Source organism: Castor canadensis, chromosome 12, assembly GCF_047511655.1.
Source record: "Castor canadensis chromosome 12, mCasCan1.hap1v2, whole genome shotgun sequence".
NCBI classification, from domain to species: Eukaryota; Metazoa; Chordata; class Mammalia; order Rodentia; family Castoridae; genus Castor; species Castor canadensis.
The window spans coordinates 56,680,787-56,696,444 of NC_133397.1; the positions used below are offsets into that span (position 1 = coordinate 56,680,787).

The 15,658-nt window shown below is 46.3% G+C and overlaps 1 protein-coding gene across 1 annotated transcript in view; it reads right to left on the reverse strand.

The window, feature by feature from the left end:
• Spred2 (sprouty related EVH1 domain containing 2) overlaps positions 1 to 13,959 on the reverse strand; it is a 114,145-nt gene extending 100,186 nt beyond the window's left edge. Inside the window, exon 1 of the mRNA XM_020161680.2 lies at positions 13,302 to 13,959. Within this exon, the coding sequence (XP_020017269.1) occupies positions 13,302 to 13,327 (26 nt within the window). The 5' untranslated portion in view covers positions 13,328 to 13,959. The remainder of the gene's footprint in view (positions 1 to 13,301) is intronic.
• Positions 13,960 to 15,658: the final 1,699 nt, after the last annotated feature.

Below are 15,658 nucleotides of genomic sequence, written 5' to 3' on the forward strand. Positions count from 1 at the left end.
GCTGTGCTCGTATTTTCATAAGGCCCTCTCCAATTCTAAAATGGTGTGGTTATCTAGTTAGAAAGGGCAATACACTTGCCACTCAGTAGGACAAAGTCAACTGATGAGTGCTGTGAAGTAATAATACTAAAACTGACAAACCAGAAAACCTCACAGGGTTATTGTATGCTGGACATCAGATCTATAGAGCAAGTTGTTCATGTTGTTCTGGATGACCCCATGACCACCTTCTAATAAATACAACAAACTCTGGAGCACAGGTCTCTCCATCTATGCTCATGGCACTTAACTAAGCCAAAGAAAACAGTTCTACCCAGAGAGTCTCCCTTGATTCCAGGTTAACCTGCACCCACTCACCGACTAGTTTGATTTTACCAATTTATCACTTCATCATGTCTTTGCTTCAAAGCCATAAAAAGCTGTCTACCTAAAGAGCAAAAGTCTCAGTCCAGCATTCAGAATGCAATTAAATTTAGCCTCAGTGGAACTGAGCTCACCCAGTATAAACTTGGAGGTGAGTGTCCCTGCCTGTGGAGGAAACCTTAAAGGTTTCCCCATCTCATCTGATCTGTCCATCTCCCCTACTTCTCCATGTTTTCATCATCCCTTTCTGACTCCTGGGAATCTCAAGACCCACCTCATGGTTGGGGTTGGGGGCCTGGCTCAAGAGGTAGAGCATCTGGCTAACAAGCTGAGGCCCTGAGTTCAAACTGCATTCTGCAAAAAAAAAGACCCACATCATGGAAAGCAAATGCTCCCCTAGCTGGTAGTGATAAAAATTAATTTCTTTATATTTTTACCTATTTAAAAGAAAATATTATGCCCTAAATAATAAAAGTGTATGTGTTTTTTAGTGTGAAGTCTCCTTGTAATAATATTAGGAACTAGCAGAGTTCTGGGGCTGATGCTTGCTAGGCAGGCACTCTACCACTTGAGCCACTCCGCCAGCCCTGTTTTGTGCTGGGTATTTTCAACATAGGGTCTCATACACTATTTGCCCAGGCTGACTTCAAACTGCAATCCACCTGATCTCTGCCTCCCAAGTTAACTAGGATTACAGGTGTGAGCCGCCGGTGCCGACCTCAATATTATTTTCTCCAACTCCTTCATTTTAGAGTCTAGGGATGTTCACTGTGGTGTTCAAAGCCACCCAGCACTTTAATGAGGCTGCGTTTTATTATTCTATAAATTTGGCCACGCACACTGAAAGAGAATGATATATACATGTCTCCTTGAAAGAGAATGATACATACATGTCTGGGCGACATTGAGGATTCGGTTCTCCACTTACACTGAGGTACCTAAATCCTGGGGAGAAAGGGACTTTATTTTATTCATGTTCCTCTGAAAGAAAAATGAGACAGAAAACTCAACTAGAGGGTCCCACAGCACCCACCTCCATGCTGAAGTAATACCACAGGCTTTTGTATTTTTAATACCTCTTTTGGGGGAACAAAAGGTTTCTCTGGTCTATTCTTGGTTCTCCCAGCAATGCTGCCTCAAGTGCAAGGCCTTATTCCAATTCATATTCCAGTCTCTTCCCCCTTTCTCACCAGGAATTATCTCTAAAGAGTAAGTACTGACAAGTGATGGATAATTTGCATTTTAACCCTATTCAAATTTGGGTAAATGGTTTAATATGCATGCTAATATTCCATCATTATTCCAATTAACGAAACTATTATGTTAAAGTGTTTAATCAGGAGAATTAGGGAGAACTCCAGACACCTAAAATTAACCTCTAATAGTCTTGACATTCATTTCATTTAAGAGCAATTTGCCAAGCTATAAGCAACTCTCACTTAAGACTTCTACTTAGGCACGTGGGGATTCCTGATAAGACCTAAAAGCAATTCATTTCCTAACTAGATTGCTGTCTGAAAGAATAAACTAAAAGGGTGGCAATTTGAATACAATCAAATCCCCTAGCAGTCACATTCCAGGAGACTTAGACATCATCATCTTGATCCAGGGTAACAACAATGCTATTCGCATCAGAAACAACACAACCACTTCCTCTTTCTCTGACCTTCTCTGTTTAATTACTTCCTGTGATTTCGTCTAGGGCTGAGCCTGCATGCTTCCCAGGCTAGATTTCCATAAATGACTGATTTCTCCGGAAGGTGCAGAATGCCAACTGACTGTTCAGATAGTGTGGGGACTTCTAAGTGCTGGAATTCTTGGGCCTCCTGCCATTCACCAAAAACTTTTTTTAAGCCCTAAGAAAGAAAAAAATTCTTCCTGTTCCCATTTAAAATCAAGCTGTGCCTTAAGAGCTGGAGGTCCTGCCAGGGATTGGGGAGGGCATCACTTGATAACATGTCTTTCGGTTATACACCACCTTCCTGTCTAACAAGCTTCAAAGAATCAATTACTAATGCCAGGTATGTTTTGTTAGCTTTTGATTAGAAGCTCTGGACAATGAAGACCAGCAGCAGCAGCATTACCAGGGAGTGGGTTTATAGTGCAAAATCTAAAGCCTTCCTGAATCAGGACTCTCATTTTATCAACTCCTCAGCCGATCCCTATTCAGGTTTCAAGTATTCAATCCCTATTCAAGAAGCACCTCTTCAGGATGCGCCTCTCAAACAGCTGGGTGACAATACAGGTCCAGGTGAACAGCAGGCTGTTAGCCATTCTGCTCACTTTCCATCAGGGGAAAGGGGGTGTGTTCTTTGAAAACCAAGTACCTGTGGCTGTTCACGCCTCAATGCAAAAGAAGCCATCTACGTGGACACCGGCTCCCTCTTCCACACAGCTGAATAGGAATGCAAGAAAGAAATGCTGCCTCACGTTTTGAAGTGTACACAGGATTCTAAGTGAGTTCTAATTTCATTTACTTAATACTAATATGAATTAAGGTATACTAACACAATTTTCCTCTCCTTTATTTTGTTTCTGGCGGTACTAAGGCACTGGGTACAGGACCCCACCTCCGGCCCATAAAAAATTTTTTGTATGAGTAAACTAAGGCCCTGTGGGGTGGGTCCTTTTGCAGAGGTGGGATGTGAAGTGAAGGACCTGGTTAAAAATAACTAACCCTGCTCTGTGACCTCAGGCAAGATAACATCTCGAAGGCCTGTGGCACTGGTGGTGTATGCCTATAATCCTAGCTACTCAGGAGGGTCACAGTTTGAAGCCAGCCCTAGGCAAATAGTTCAAGAGACCCTATCTCTTGACACAAAACAGGGCTGGTGGAGTGGTGCAAGTGATAGAATGCTTACCTAACAAGCGTAAGGCCCTGAGTACAAACCCAGTACCTCAAAAAAAAAAAAAAACTTCTCAGAGTCTTTTCCTCACCTGTAGCTTGTGGATACTTGACTCTCAGGCATACTACACCCATGCAGATATACAACACACACAGGAACTCTACCGTTTTCTCTTGAAGTTTCAACAACGACTTAGTTTAGCGTAGCAGGATAAAGCAGGGAGAAATGGAGAAAAAAGGGGAGAAACATATCCTGCTCCCCATGAAAGAAATGGGAGTAAAGGTTCCTTTTTTGGTTTTTGTTTTTTTCTTTTTTGGTTTGAACTTAGGGCTTTGCACTTGCAAAGCAGGCATTATAGCCTAGTGCTTGAGCCATACCTCCAGTTCATTTTGCTTTGATTATTTTGGAGATGGGATTTCAGCAACTGTCTGCCTGGGCTGGCCTCAAACTGTGATCCTCCTGATCTCAGCCTCCCAAATAGCTTGGATTACTGATGTAAGCCAATGATGCCTGGCTTTTTTTGCTTTTTTTTTTTTTTAAGTTGGCAGTACTGGGGGGGTTAAACTCAGGACCCTGCTTTTACTTGGCAAGCACTCTACCAATTAAGCCACACCCCCAGCTCTATTTGCATTTGTCATTTCTTGACAGGGTCTTGCATTTATGCCAGCAGTGGCCTGCCAGTGATCCTTTTTCTGTTTCTGGAATAGCTGGGATGACAGGTGTGTGCCACTATGCCCAGCTTTTATTGAGAAAAGGTTTAGAGATTTTTTTGTCCTGGCTGGCCTGGACCTGTGATGCTCTCATGGCTCCACTTCTTCAGTAACTAGGATTATAGGCATGCGTGAACAACCACAGCTGGCCTCTCTTCACTTACACACAAAACTTTTCTCTCCTCTTACACCCTAAAAACAATTTGAAGAGCTTTTTAGGGGATTCTGGCATGAACATGCCAGAGCATGAAGACTTTCCCCCACCCCAAATCTGGGAAGCCCAACGCCGGTAGCCTGTCTAGCTGTAGCTTCAAGAGGAAACCTGCAAGAAGGAGGGGAAGAAAAGAGAAAACAATCCTAGCTTTAAGGTGTATAAAAGTGCCTAACACCTTAGAATACAAGTTCTAAGGACAGAGAGGGCCTCAAAGCTGGTTTCCAAGCAGAAGGCTCTAGATCTGAAGCCTGTTCACACACATGGACCAAGCCAGAAGGGAGACATTGAGCCTGTGCACTTCATCCTCACAGGGCACTTTGTTTTGGAATTTTAAGCCTGAGAGAAAACAGATTTGCTTAATCTTTAAGCAATGGAGAGAAACTGAATAACTGTATGAAGATTATTTACATTTATACAGTGTTAAAAGGTCTGTAACATGAATAAAATTACTGGGGTGTTGATGATTACATTAAACTGGTCCAGCACTACATCTGTATTCCCACACCCCCATCCTTTATTCCTTGGCTGGAAATTTAAAATGAAACACCAACATGGCATGCAAGTAGACAAAACCTATCCTAAGCCAACTTAGGCCCAGGAGAGCCCTCAGCTCCGCCCACCACCTCCAAGCCCACTGACTTTTTAGAAACACTTAAAAGGGGAGGGATGGGAAGGAGCCAAGGAGGCTACTATAGGTAGGTAGGGATACTGAGAGTAAGAGGGTAGACAAGTCACAGAAGCCAAAATCTCCAAAAGGAGCTAGCTAAGAGCATGAAGTAAACAGGCTGATAGTCATCCAGGCATTCTTGATATTTCAGGGCAAAAAAGGAAGGTGCTGTTCTAGAGGGATCTACCAGGACAGCATTAAACAAGGGAAGGAGACAGCAAAACACGACTTACGGCCTCCAATTCTCCCACAAGCTCCCCAAGGAGTCTGAGCAAATTACTTCCACTCTCTTAGGTGTAAAGTGAGGCTAAAACTATTGGTGGATACTCTAAATAGTACCTTAATACACCACATGACACACACCAGGGATACAGGGGTTACTCAATTCCCAATTTATCAGGTGCACACTAAAATGCTCTACCTCAGAGTGGCTCAAGTGGTAGAGCACCTGCTTTGCAAGCACAAAGCCCTAAAGTCAAACCCTAGTCCCACCAAAACTAAGTAAATTAAAAAATAAAATAAAATAGCTGGCAGTGACTCAGGCAGCAAGAACGCCTGCTTAGCATGTGTGAGGCCCTGAGTTCAAACCCCAGAGCCACCAAAAAATAAAATCAAATGCTCTCCCTCAGCTACCTCCTTTCCACTCTTTAGCGGCCTATAACTGTTCAGCAAGGTGAGCCCCCTTTCAGTAATCAGGGCTCATGGCTTAGGATTCTTACCAGAGCTTCTCAGTCAGCAAGGGAGAAGAGGTACCTAAAGTCCACATTTGTACCACAACCATCATGGCAGCCCTTCCCTTTGGCAGTTTTGAATAGGCAACCTTAAATTCTATTTTTTAACACATGGGAACAATTCATGGATTTTTTTGGTTTTTTTTGAGACAGGGAACCACATAAGCCAGATTGGCCTTGACCTTGTGATCCTCCTGTTTCAGGCTCCCAAGTGCTGGGTATACTACCACACCCGGCCATAATAATGACACTTTTATGTAAAGTAAAATTATTTTTTCAATTAAGGAGTATTTCCTTCAATCAATAAATGTTTACGGAAAGCCTACTATGTCCTCAGCACCTGGGTAGGCCATGGGTACAAGGGTCAATAAGTTCTTCCCACACCTAGCAGGGCAGAGGCAGCTTCCCTGTGTAAGGGGTGGAATGCCAACCAAACTAAACAGGGCTTATCTGAGCAATCAGCACTGTGCAAAGCCAGAGCAGTGCAAGGGGAAAAGAAAATAAGAGGAACAAACAATGAAAAGACAAAGACGTTATTACCAAATGAACAAGGAAAGACAATTAAAAAGCTTAACCTTTTAATGAAGTTTCAAGCACTTATGAATGGACCATGGGGAATCTAGCTAAGAATAAACACAACCAGGTTCAAAACCTCTATTATCTTAGTACATGGAGGGCCCACACTCACACATTAGAAGCTGCCTAAATCTGCCCCAATCTCTTCAATCATAAGCATTGAAGGCCAGGATGAAGTCAAAATCCATTTTCTTACTTCTACCTTCTAAGTGCAAGTCAACAGAGAAATTTTCTTTTTAAACAGACATCTACCTTGAGAATAACATGAATAACATGAGCACAACTTGCAACATGTGTACAAAAGGCCATATGTGAACATACTGGTGACAAAAGATTACATAAGAAGCAGGGCACTGGTAATCCTAGCTACATGGGAGGCGGAGTGTCAGAGGATTATGATTTGGGTGGCTGTGGATAGTTCTCGAGACCCCATCTCCAAAGTAACCATAGTAAAGTGGACTGGAAGTGTGGCTCAATCGGTACAGCACCCGCTTTGCAAATGTGAAGCCCTGAGGTCAAACCCCAACCCCAACAACAAAAAGATTACCCAAGAAAGGGACACGTGTAGTTATGAAACAGCTGGTACTTATTTGGCAAATTCCTATGGCAGTCGATAGCATGGTCTTTTTTCACTAATCCAGGCCTGACTTCCTTTCCATGGCCCAGTATGTATGTCATCCCATGTACCTATCCTTCATGCCTACCCAGCACGAGCACATAGAACACAGAGCACTTGTGCAAAGTATTCCTTGTTTCACAGTGAGAAGTCCTGAAAATGCCTAAACGCTATCTAGCTTTATAGACTGATGAAAAACAAACATTTCTAAGAATAAATTAACAAAGTTTATCAATGACTTCATCTCTTGAAAAAAAAGTCAGCCCAATTTCTTTAAGAGAAAAAGAGCCAAAACAAACAACCACACTCCAAAACTTCCTGTTCTGCCTCCATTATCACCCTGTTCCATTCCTGAGGATTCTGCTGTTAGACTGTGTATATTACAGTCCTGTCTGCCAATACTGGTGTTCATCAGCACAGCTGTCTCCAACGTCAAGTGTGGAGACTCCACCAGAACCCCACAGCTACTGCAAGTTGTTAATACTGTGATTTCTGCAGATTCTCCTACAGAGGCAGAAACACAGGTCCTGGCTTACTATGCTCAAGATCTTCAACTTCTAAGTCAGGCATCGCGGTGCACACCTATAGCCCCAGCTTCCCCAAGGCTGGAAAAAGGATTGCTTGAGCCCAGGAGTTCAACACCAGCCTGAACAACATGAGAAAAAAATCACGACAACTGGAATCAAAGCAGTGTTGAGTTGCCCATGACAGATCACTGCCACCAGATAGTTCTGCCCCAAATTCCACAAAACACACCAGGAAAGTCAACCAAAAGTGGCTAGATGCTCAGGAGGAGGTTTACATGTATCTTAAATTACAATTACATAATTACTGCCTTGGTCCACAGGAGATGAGAGGTGACCCTGAATCCAAAAGCACAGATTTTCCTGCAGAATCCAGCGGGGGAGAACTCCAATTCTACATGGTCAGAACTGCTATACAGTGCAGGCAGGAAAAGACTACAGTCGTCAGTTTTGATTTAGAGACTGGGGGTGGAAAAAGTCAAGAGGACCTCCCAGGAAGGGAACGGGTGGCTTACACCTGTAATCTAAGCTACTCAAGAGGCAGAGATCAGGAGGATCTCGGTTCAAAGCCAGCCCCAGCAAATAGTCCCAGCGTGACCCAATCTCGAAAAAAATCCATCACAAAAAACGGGCTGGTGGAGTGGCTCAAGGTGTAGGCCACAGGGGAAAAAAAAAAGGATCTGATCTCCTAAAAGGAATGGCTCAGAGTTGACTGGGAGAATGAGAAGAACTGCACCTGTAGAGAGAGAAAAGAAGAAAAACTTCTAGACTAAAGAACAAAAGTAAATTGGCTGTGACAGTATATACCAGTAATCTTAGTACTGAGAGGCAGAGACAGGAGGATCAGGAGTTAGAGGCCAACCTGGGCTAGAGTGAGCCCTGTCTCTAAACAAAAAACAGAACAAACAAAAAAGAGCAAGAGTAAGCAGACTGTTAATGGCAAAACAGTTTCTGGCATTTCTACTGCTTCACTTACACATTTTATCAGTTAAAGGTACTGGACAGCAGAGGGGACCTGCTGTGGTCAGAAAGGAGGTAGCATGTGCTAATATGCCCACAGAAGAAATTCAAAAGAAATCTATTAGCATGGCCTCTGCACAAGGATAACATGCAAATTTGTTAAGTGTACTGTAATTTTAAAAATCACATGAAAAAACAAACTTTCTAATGAACAGATCAAGATTCTAATTTTGCAGTCAACTCCATGGGTTTTTTTGATTTTATTTTTTTGGGGGTAGGGGACTTGAACTCTGGGCCTATACCCTTTTTTGTGCTTATTTGTGTGTGTGTGTGTGTGTGTGTGTGTGTGTGTGTGTGTGTGTGTGTGTGTGGTACTGGGGTTTGAACTCAGGGCCTATACCATGAGCCACTCCAGCAGCCTTTTTCTGTGAAGGTTTTTTTTGTTTTGTTTTGTTTTTTGAGATAGGGTCTCATGAATTATTTGTTCGGGCTGGCTTCAAACTGCAATCCTGCTCTCTACCTCCTGAGTAGCTAGGATTATAGATGTGAGACACCAGTGCCTGGCTCAACTCCATATTTTCAACATGAAAAGATTCTACCTATGTAAAATCAAAACATACTGCCCGTTTGAAGAAAATGGATCAATGCTTCTTGCATTTGGTTTACTAGTCTACAGTTATTATTCCAATTCATGCTGATCTAACATTCCAGGAATAATCACCTCTGAATTCACATACCCCCATAATCTTGGGGCGAACTGCAGATTTCTCAACCCCAAATTCATTTAATTTCACTTTAATTTGACATGCCACTCATGCCTCAGCATATTGGGGGAAGTAAGAAAAAAACATGGCAATGACAGATGGTCAGCAATTCAGAATTATGGACTGACAGCATGACTAGTGGAAATGCTGTGAATTTAAAAGTCAGGATGACTGAGGCTAAGGATGGAGCTCAATGGTAGAGCACCTGCCTCACATTCATGAAGCCAGCAGCCCCCATCCCACCTACACCTTACACCTACACCTATACCTACAGCTTGAACCAGGCTGCTGGGGTGCTCAGTTTCCAGCTCTTTCAGTTACTAATGGCATGACCCTGTGCAAACTACTTAACCTCTCTCTGAGCCTCAGTTTCCCCATCTCTAAATGGATATAATAATACCATCATCAATCTCACAAGATTGTTGAGCAAACTAAATGAGTAAAATATTACAAAAAAATTTGCTGTCTTGGGCAAGGAACTTTATTTAAGCTTCTTCATCAGTTAAATGGGTAACAGCTCCTTCACAGGGCTATTTGAAAATTTTTAAATTGAGCCTGTGAGACACTTGTCTCAGAGCCCTGCAAAAAGAGCCACATAGGAAACCTATTTTATGCTTGGCGCTGTATTGTAAGCTTCATATAAATTAGCTCAATCTTACAGAAGCTACACCAAAATGAGTAATATTTCTTCTCACTTTATTCACTTATATAAAACCATAAGTAACTTGTCTTAGATCATGAAGCAAGCAAACAGCAAAGACTTGAACCTTAAGTATATTACATAAGCATTTAAACCAGGGTCTTTGTTCTCTGGCTTAATTAGTGAATTATAAAGGACATTTTTCAGATATTCAGGCTGAGTGTTAAAAACACCAGGGAATTATTCCTAATTTTGTAAGGTGTGAAAATGTTATTGTGGTTTCTCAGAAAAGAAACCACAATAACACTTTCTCTGTGTGTGCACATGTGTGCTCAGGGTGCATGCAGGTTCCAGCTAAGGATGGAAACTAGGGCCTGGAGCACCCCAGGCAAGCACTCCTCTGCTGAGCTACATCCCAAGGCCAACTTTTTAAATTATAAAAGAAAATCTGCAGAAATGTAAATCTTAAGATATATTTCTGTCTGGAATGAGATCAAAGGAGAACAGTCAGTATATTTTCTATTTGGAAACTATCTCTTGGGATCATCATCAACAAAAGCAGACAGGCCTTCTGAATTACCATATATGTAGAAGAGCTAAATAGATTTAAAAACATAACATTAGAAAAGAAAATATTTTAAGTTAAGCACAACTTTACTAGTTGCAAGATTCTAATTAACTGCATTGATGTTACATACATTTTTAAATATCTCACTATCTAATAAAAGCTGTAACTATATTGTGGACTATCATGAAAACCTATTTTAGGGAGTAAGAATGTAGCTCAATGGTAGTGCATTTGCCTAGCACGTGAGACTCTGGCCACCAAAAAACCAACAATAACAAAAAAAAACAAAAAAAAAACCACCCTATTTTATGCAAGGTACAGTATATCTCTCCTAAGTCTCCAGAATTTGATGTCACCAACTATGTAACATCAAATTCTGCCTACTTCCAAAAAGTAGGAGACCTCAATATAAAACCATTAGAAGACAAAATGCAAGCTGAGCACATGCCTGAAATCCTAGCTACTCAGGAGGCAGAGATCAGGAGGAAGGAGGACCACTGTTTAAAACCAGCCCCAGGCAAATAATATGAGACACTGCCTCAAAAAAAAAAAAATCACAAGAAAGGGCTGGGGGAATGATTGAAGCTGTAAGAGCACTTGCCTAGCAAGCTTGAGGCCCTGAGTTTAAACCCCATGCCCTCCCCACAAGATCAAAATTCATATAGAAGAGGGGTAAATACAACTAGCAAAAACTTAGGCTAATATGTCTACTATAATCAAGCAATATCTTAGATCTGAGCTTCCACACTGTGGCAATTAAAAAAAAAAAAAAGCAATTGTGGCAAACTCAGAAAGAGAAGAGAAACCTTCTTCCTGGCACTAATGTTTAAAAGGAATTTTTCAGATGGGTCATTACATAAGAAGGTTGAAAATATAATAGACAATGACTACCGTGGCAGTTTACTGCCCTTGTGGCTTGCTTCTGAGGCATCTACTATCTCATGCCAAGGTCATCGCATAAAAGGAACCCCAGAAGGCCATTTCTGCAGTGGCTAAGGCGCCAAGGCTTTCTGATTCTCTAACTGAAACCAGAATCTGGCCTCCAGTATCTATTGTCTCAAGAGGGTTTCTGCCGGCAGTGGAGGCTGACTAGCTCTCAAAGTTTGGAACAGAAATATTTATTGCTGGTGATCCCACCTGAAATAATTTTCTTTGGATAGCACATGGGGTCGAATGCAAGGCTTGTCCTGCTGCTGTGAAGTGAAGGGGCCAGGCCCCCGCGTCCAAGGGATGAAGCCAAGAAATCCAACTGAGGGGGATCAAACCTCTCCAGGGACCCCCAGACCAGAGCATGGCTGTCCCTCACTGCTCCTGCTGCTACTGACATGCCCGTATAAATAAGAACTCAAAGAAATACCTGTTCACCGGCCCAATTTCAAAAAAGAACAAGGCCTAGCAGCGTATTCCTTCCCCTCCATATTGCAGTACTAAAAGCACAACTTCTTCCCACTTTGTTATTCCACCATAGGTATAGGGAGGCAAAGCAAAATGCATGAAATGCAAAGCCCAACAGACGTGGTAGGGCCATCTCTTGCACATCGGGAGGGACCTCCTGTAACCCTGAGTGTCAGGCAGACCGGGGGTTACTGCTGTCAAAGGAAATTCCTTTTCCCGAACATTATCCGCCACCCGCCCCCCCCCCCCCCGCCCAGCCTGACTATACAAGCTAAAGGATAAAAGGGCATATAAAAAGAAGTGAGACTTCTTAAAGGGTAGAGCACAGCATTCTGTCACCTGCAGCAAGAGACCTTCAACCTCATCCCTGAGTCACTTCCCCTCCCTGCACCCTGGAGTCTCGATGCTCGGCGGAGGGGGCAAAAGACTCAGGGCCTCCGGAGCTAGCTGCCCGCAGCCCCTATTCCCGAGCAGGGAGCCTCCCTCCCGGACGCGTCCCCGCCGCTACCATCTGGCTCTTTGCACCCAAGCCGGCGCCACCGCTACCTTGGCTAATGGCAGCTCTGAATGAAAAGAGCGAGCAAGCTCCGGATTTATGAATGTACAGGGGAGGAGGGATATCATGTGACAATAAAGGAGAACGTCTTATTCACAAAAAAAAAAAAAGTGGCTGGTGGCGGGTACAGCCACCGAGCGGCGGTGGCTACAGTGCGGTGACCGCTTGGACCCCAGGCCGAACCCCGGTGGCGCCCGGCCAGCGGCCCCGCCCCCGTCGTACCCGCGAGGGAAACGCCTCCGGCGAGGGAGAGAAAAACCCCAAACGGGACCCTGCGACCCGGAGGTTGGAGGGAGGCGTGCAGCCTGGCCTAGGGACGAAGACAGGCACGGGTCCCGCGCCGGGCTGCCCAGAAGCCCCTCCAGCGGAGCGCCGGGAGCATTGTTCCCTCCGGGCTCGTGGGCCGGGCACCCGCGTGCACGCGCATCCCCGAGCGCGCGCGCACATACACATATACACACATACACAAACATACACAGCTCCCTGCCAGCTCGCTGCCCCGCACGCCCCCGCGGCACACGCTTCGGATCCGCCCTGACCCCGCGGGACGCGTGTGCCGGCCCACAAGCGCGTGCACACACTCACTCGCGCCGCGGGACCCCCAAGCGACACCGGCGTCCCGGCCCGCGCGCGGACCCGGGCTCCGCAGACCCCTGCGCGGCCCGCGCCTGTCCTCCCCTCGCTCAGCGCTGTTTTTATGAATGAAAATGTGGTATGCAAATGAGAGCGATTCAAGAAAACGAAATGGCGGAGCCTGGGCCCCAGTGGGCTCTGGGGGGACTGCGGGGCCCGCGCCAGGGCGAGAGTCACAAAGTCAAACCCACGACCCCAGGAAGCTTGAGTGGGGGTGTCAGATCTTCCGCCCCGGCCGCCGAAGATGGGGGGGAGTTCCCCGGAGAGGGACCAGGGACCGCCCGGAGGTCACCCGTGCGCCCTTGGCCCCCGCAGCGGCCAGCAGCCCTCCGACCCCAAGCGTTCCCCAGCCATCCTGCTGCAGTTTTTTGCTCCTTCTCAGCTGAACAAGAGGGACATCTCGCACCCCAACCCCGACGGGTCAACGAGTCTCTGCACCCCACGCCAAGTTCACCCAACGAATCTCCGCCCCCGTCCGCGGCCCCGACCCCCACGCTACCCGGCGGGGCACCCTCGTCCCACCCCGCGGCGAACTTACTCGTCCGGGTGTGTTTCTTCGGTCATTTTCTTGTTCACCTAGACGCCTGTCCCGAGGCGGGCAGCTTTGCTCCCTTCATCTTCCTGTCCGCTCACCCCCACTTCACATCTCCGAGATCGCCTGATTTGGTGGTGGTGGTGGTGGTGGGGAGCTAGAGATGAAGGGGGCGCCGAGGCAGAAGGAGAAGCGGGGCGACCCGAGCTCGCGGCAAGGTTGGGGAAGGGGGTGCACGGGCAAGCTCCGGGGAGTGCGCGCCGCAGCGCCGCGAGCCGGCCGGGCGGGGGCTCCCGGGCGCGGAGCAGGCAGAGGGGCGAGATTTGGGCAGGGGACCGCGGGAGGGGAGAGCAGGAGAAAAACAAGCGCGCCTCGGGGCGGCAGGGACTGCTGCGAGGAGGAGGAGGAGGCCAGCCGCGGTGGGGGCTGGGCCCGGGGTCGCCCCCGGGGGGCCGGGCCAATCACGGTTCCGGGGAGCGGTCGGCGGCCGGGGGAGGTGCGCCTGGGAGGCGGTGCAGGGCGCCCCGTCCGAGCCCCATCTCTCGACTCCGCCGATTTACTCCATATTGGATTCTCACCGCCGCCAACAGGAGGAGGAAGTAGGGCGGAAGGGATGACGTCTTCCCAGCGGCCAGAGGTGGTGGAGTGCAAAAAGCTTCCTACTTGCGACCGAAGGGGGGGAAAAAAAAAAAAAAAAACAGAAAGAAAAAAAAAAACTTTGTCCCGCCTACTGAGCATGCCCGGCTTCCTTTCCTCCTCCCTCCTGGCTTCCAGTCCCCGAGGGAGCCGCGGAGCCTAGTTGCTTGCGCCGCGTCTGTCTGGCTCCGAATCCTGGTCTCCAGGGCTCCGGGTTTTAGGAAGCCCAAGAGGAGGGAGGAGGCGGGAGCGGGGGACTCGAACACATCTGGCTCCTGTTTAGACCCCTCCCTCCTTCCAAACCTTAGGATTGAAAAATCCAGGGAAGAGGGCTGGGGCGGAGATGAAGAGCTCAAGAGAAGGAAAGGACTTAGGCTGCCGAAAGGGTGACCGGGTGCAGAGGAACAACCACCCCAAGGTGGGGTGTGAGCGTAGGGGCGGCGCAGGTGGCAGCGGCTGGCCTTTCTATCCCCCCCAATCAGAAAGGGAGAGAAGAGAGGGGAGTTGCACTTTGCCAAGGGTCTGAATGGCAGAGGCGGTTTAGTTTCACGTGGGTTCTGTGATGTTTTTTGTCTTGGTAGAAGAGCGGGGATTTTTTTAAGAATATGATTTGTGCATAGAAAAATAAAAAGGTAAACCCAACACAACCCAGAATGTTTGCATTTCATAAAAATGATGGAGTTAAAAGGTTAACTCCAAATATGTTTCTTAAATTATTCAATAAATCTTCCTGTTGGTTGAACGATAGTCCTTGAAGACGGCAGTTAACTGGGCCAGAGGTTGCCAGTCCTGTAGGCTTTTCTCCCCCACCCGCATCCCCGTTGTTTTAAAATTACTTTTCCTGCCTTGTGGGCCCTGCTGGAGGTTTTCTGGGAGGGCCATTCTCTAAGCTGTGTGGGCAGGGCAATGGGCAAGACTAGCTTCCCAGGCATGTAACTCACCTGGTGCAATTGCTAAGGATTTGTGCTTGGTTTCAGGCGCTGTTTGGTTTCACGCTGTGTTTAATTGCTGTCTTGAAATCCATTCTAATTTTTGAGCAAGAACCAACCTTGCACTGGGTCCTACAAATTAAATAGCCATTGGAAATTCCTCCTGAAGTCCTGCCAAGGAGCAAGTGGCATAGTCTCTGCTTCTTCCTGCTCTCCAAACAGTATACTTTTGCATCGTCTTGACTGTGTCATGAAACAACTTCTAGCGATTTTAGCTAAATAGGAACTACTGAATAATGTAGACGATTGCCTCAAAAGTAGAATACCTCAAAGATACATGCATATGGAGAGCTGTAATGCTCCAGAGATGAGTTTCACCTTGAGTCAGGGAGAAACTGGTGGTTTACCTTAGGTTTCCTGCTTATCACAACCATGATCTTTGAACATGAATTAGGGCTCACTGCTTTGATGCTGGGTGTGGGTGATGGATGCATGGTGGTGAGAAGGGCAGTAGACTAGGTGGAACACCTGGTTTCTGGTTTTCTCCTAGCAGACCTGAGACCCTGAGTGTGAGAATTCTATAACTTCCTCAGTTTGACAGCGATAACAAAGCCAACCTTGACTTTCTCAGTTTTTGAGACCATTAAGAATGTAAGAGGGGCTGGTGGAGTAGCTCAAGTGGTAGAGCACCTACTGAGTAAGGTCCTGCATGCAAACCCCAGTGCTGCCAAAACAAAACAAAAACAAACCCCAAACCCCAACCCCCCCAAAAAAGTTGACTTATACCAAAAAAAGAAG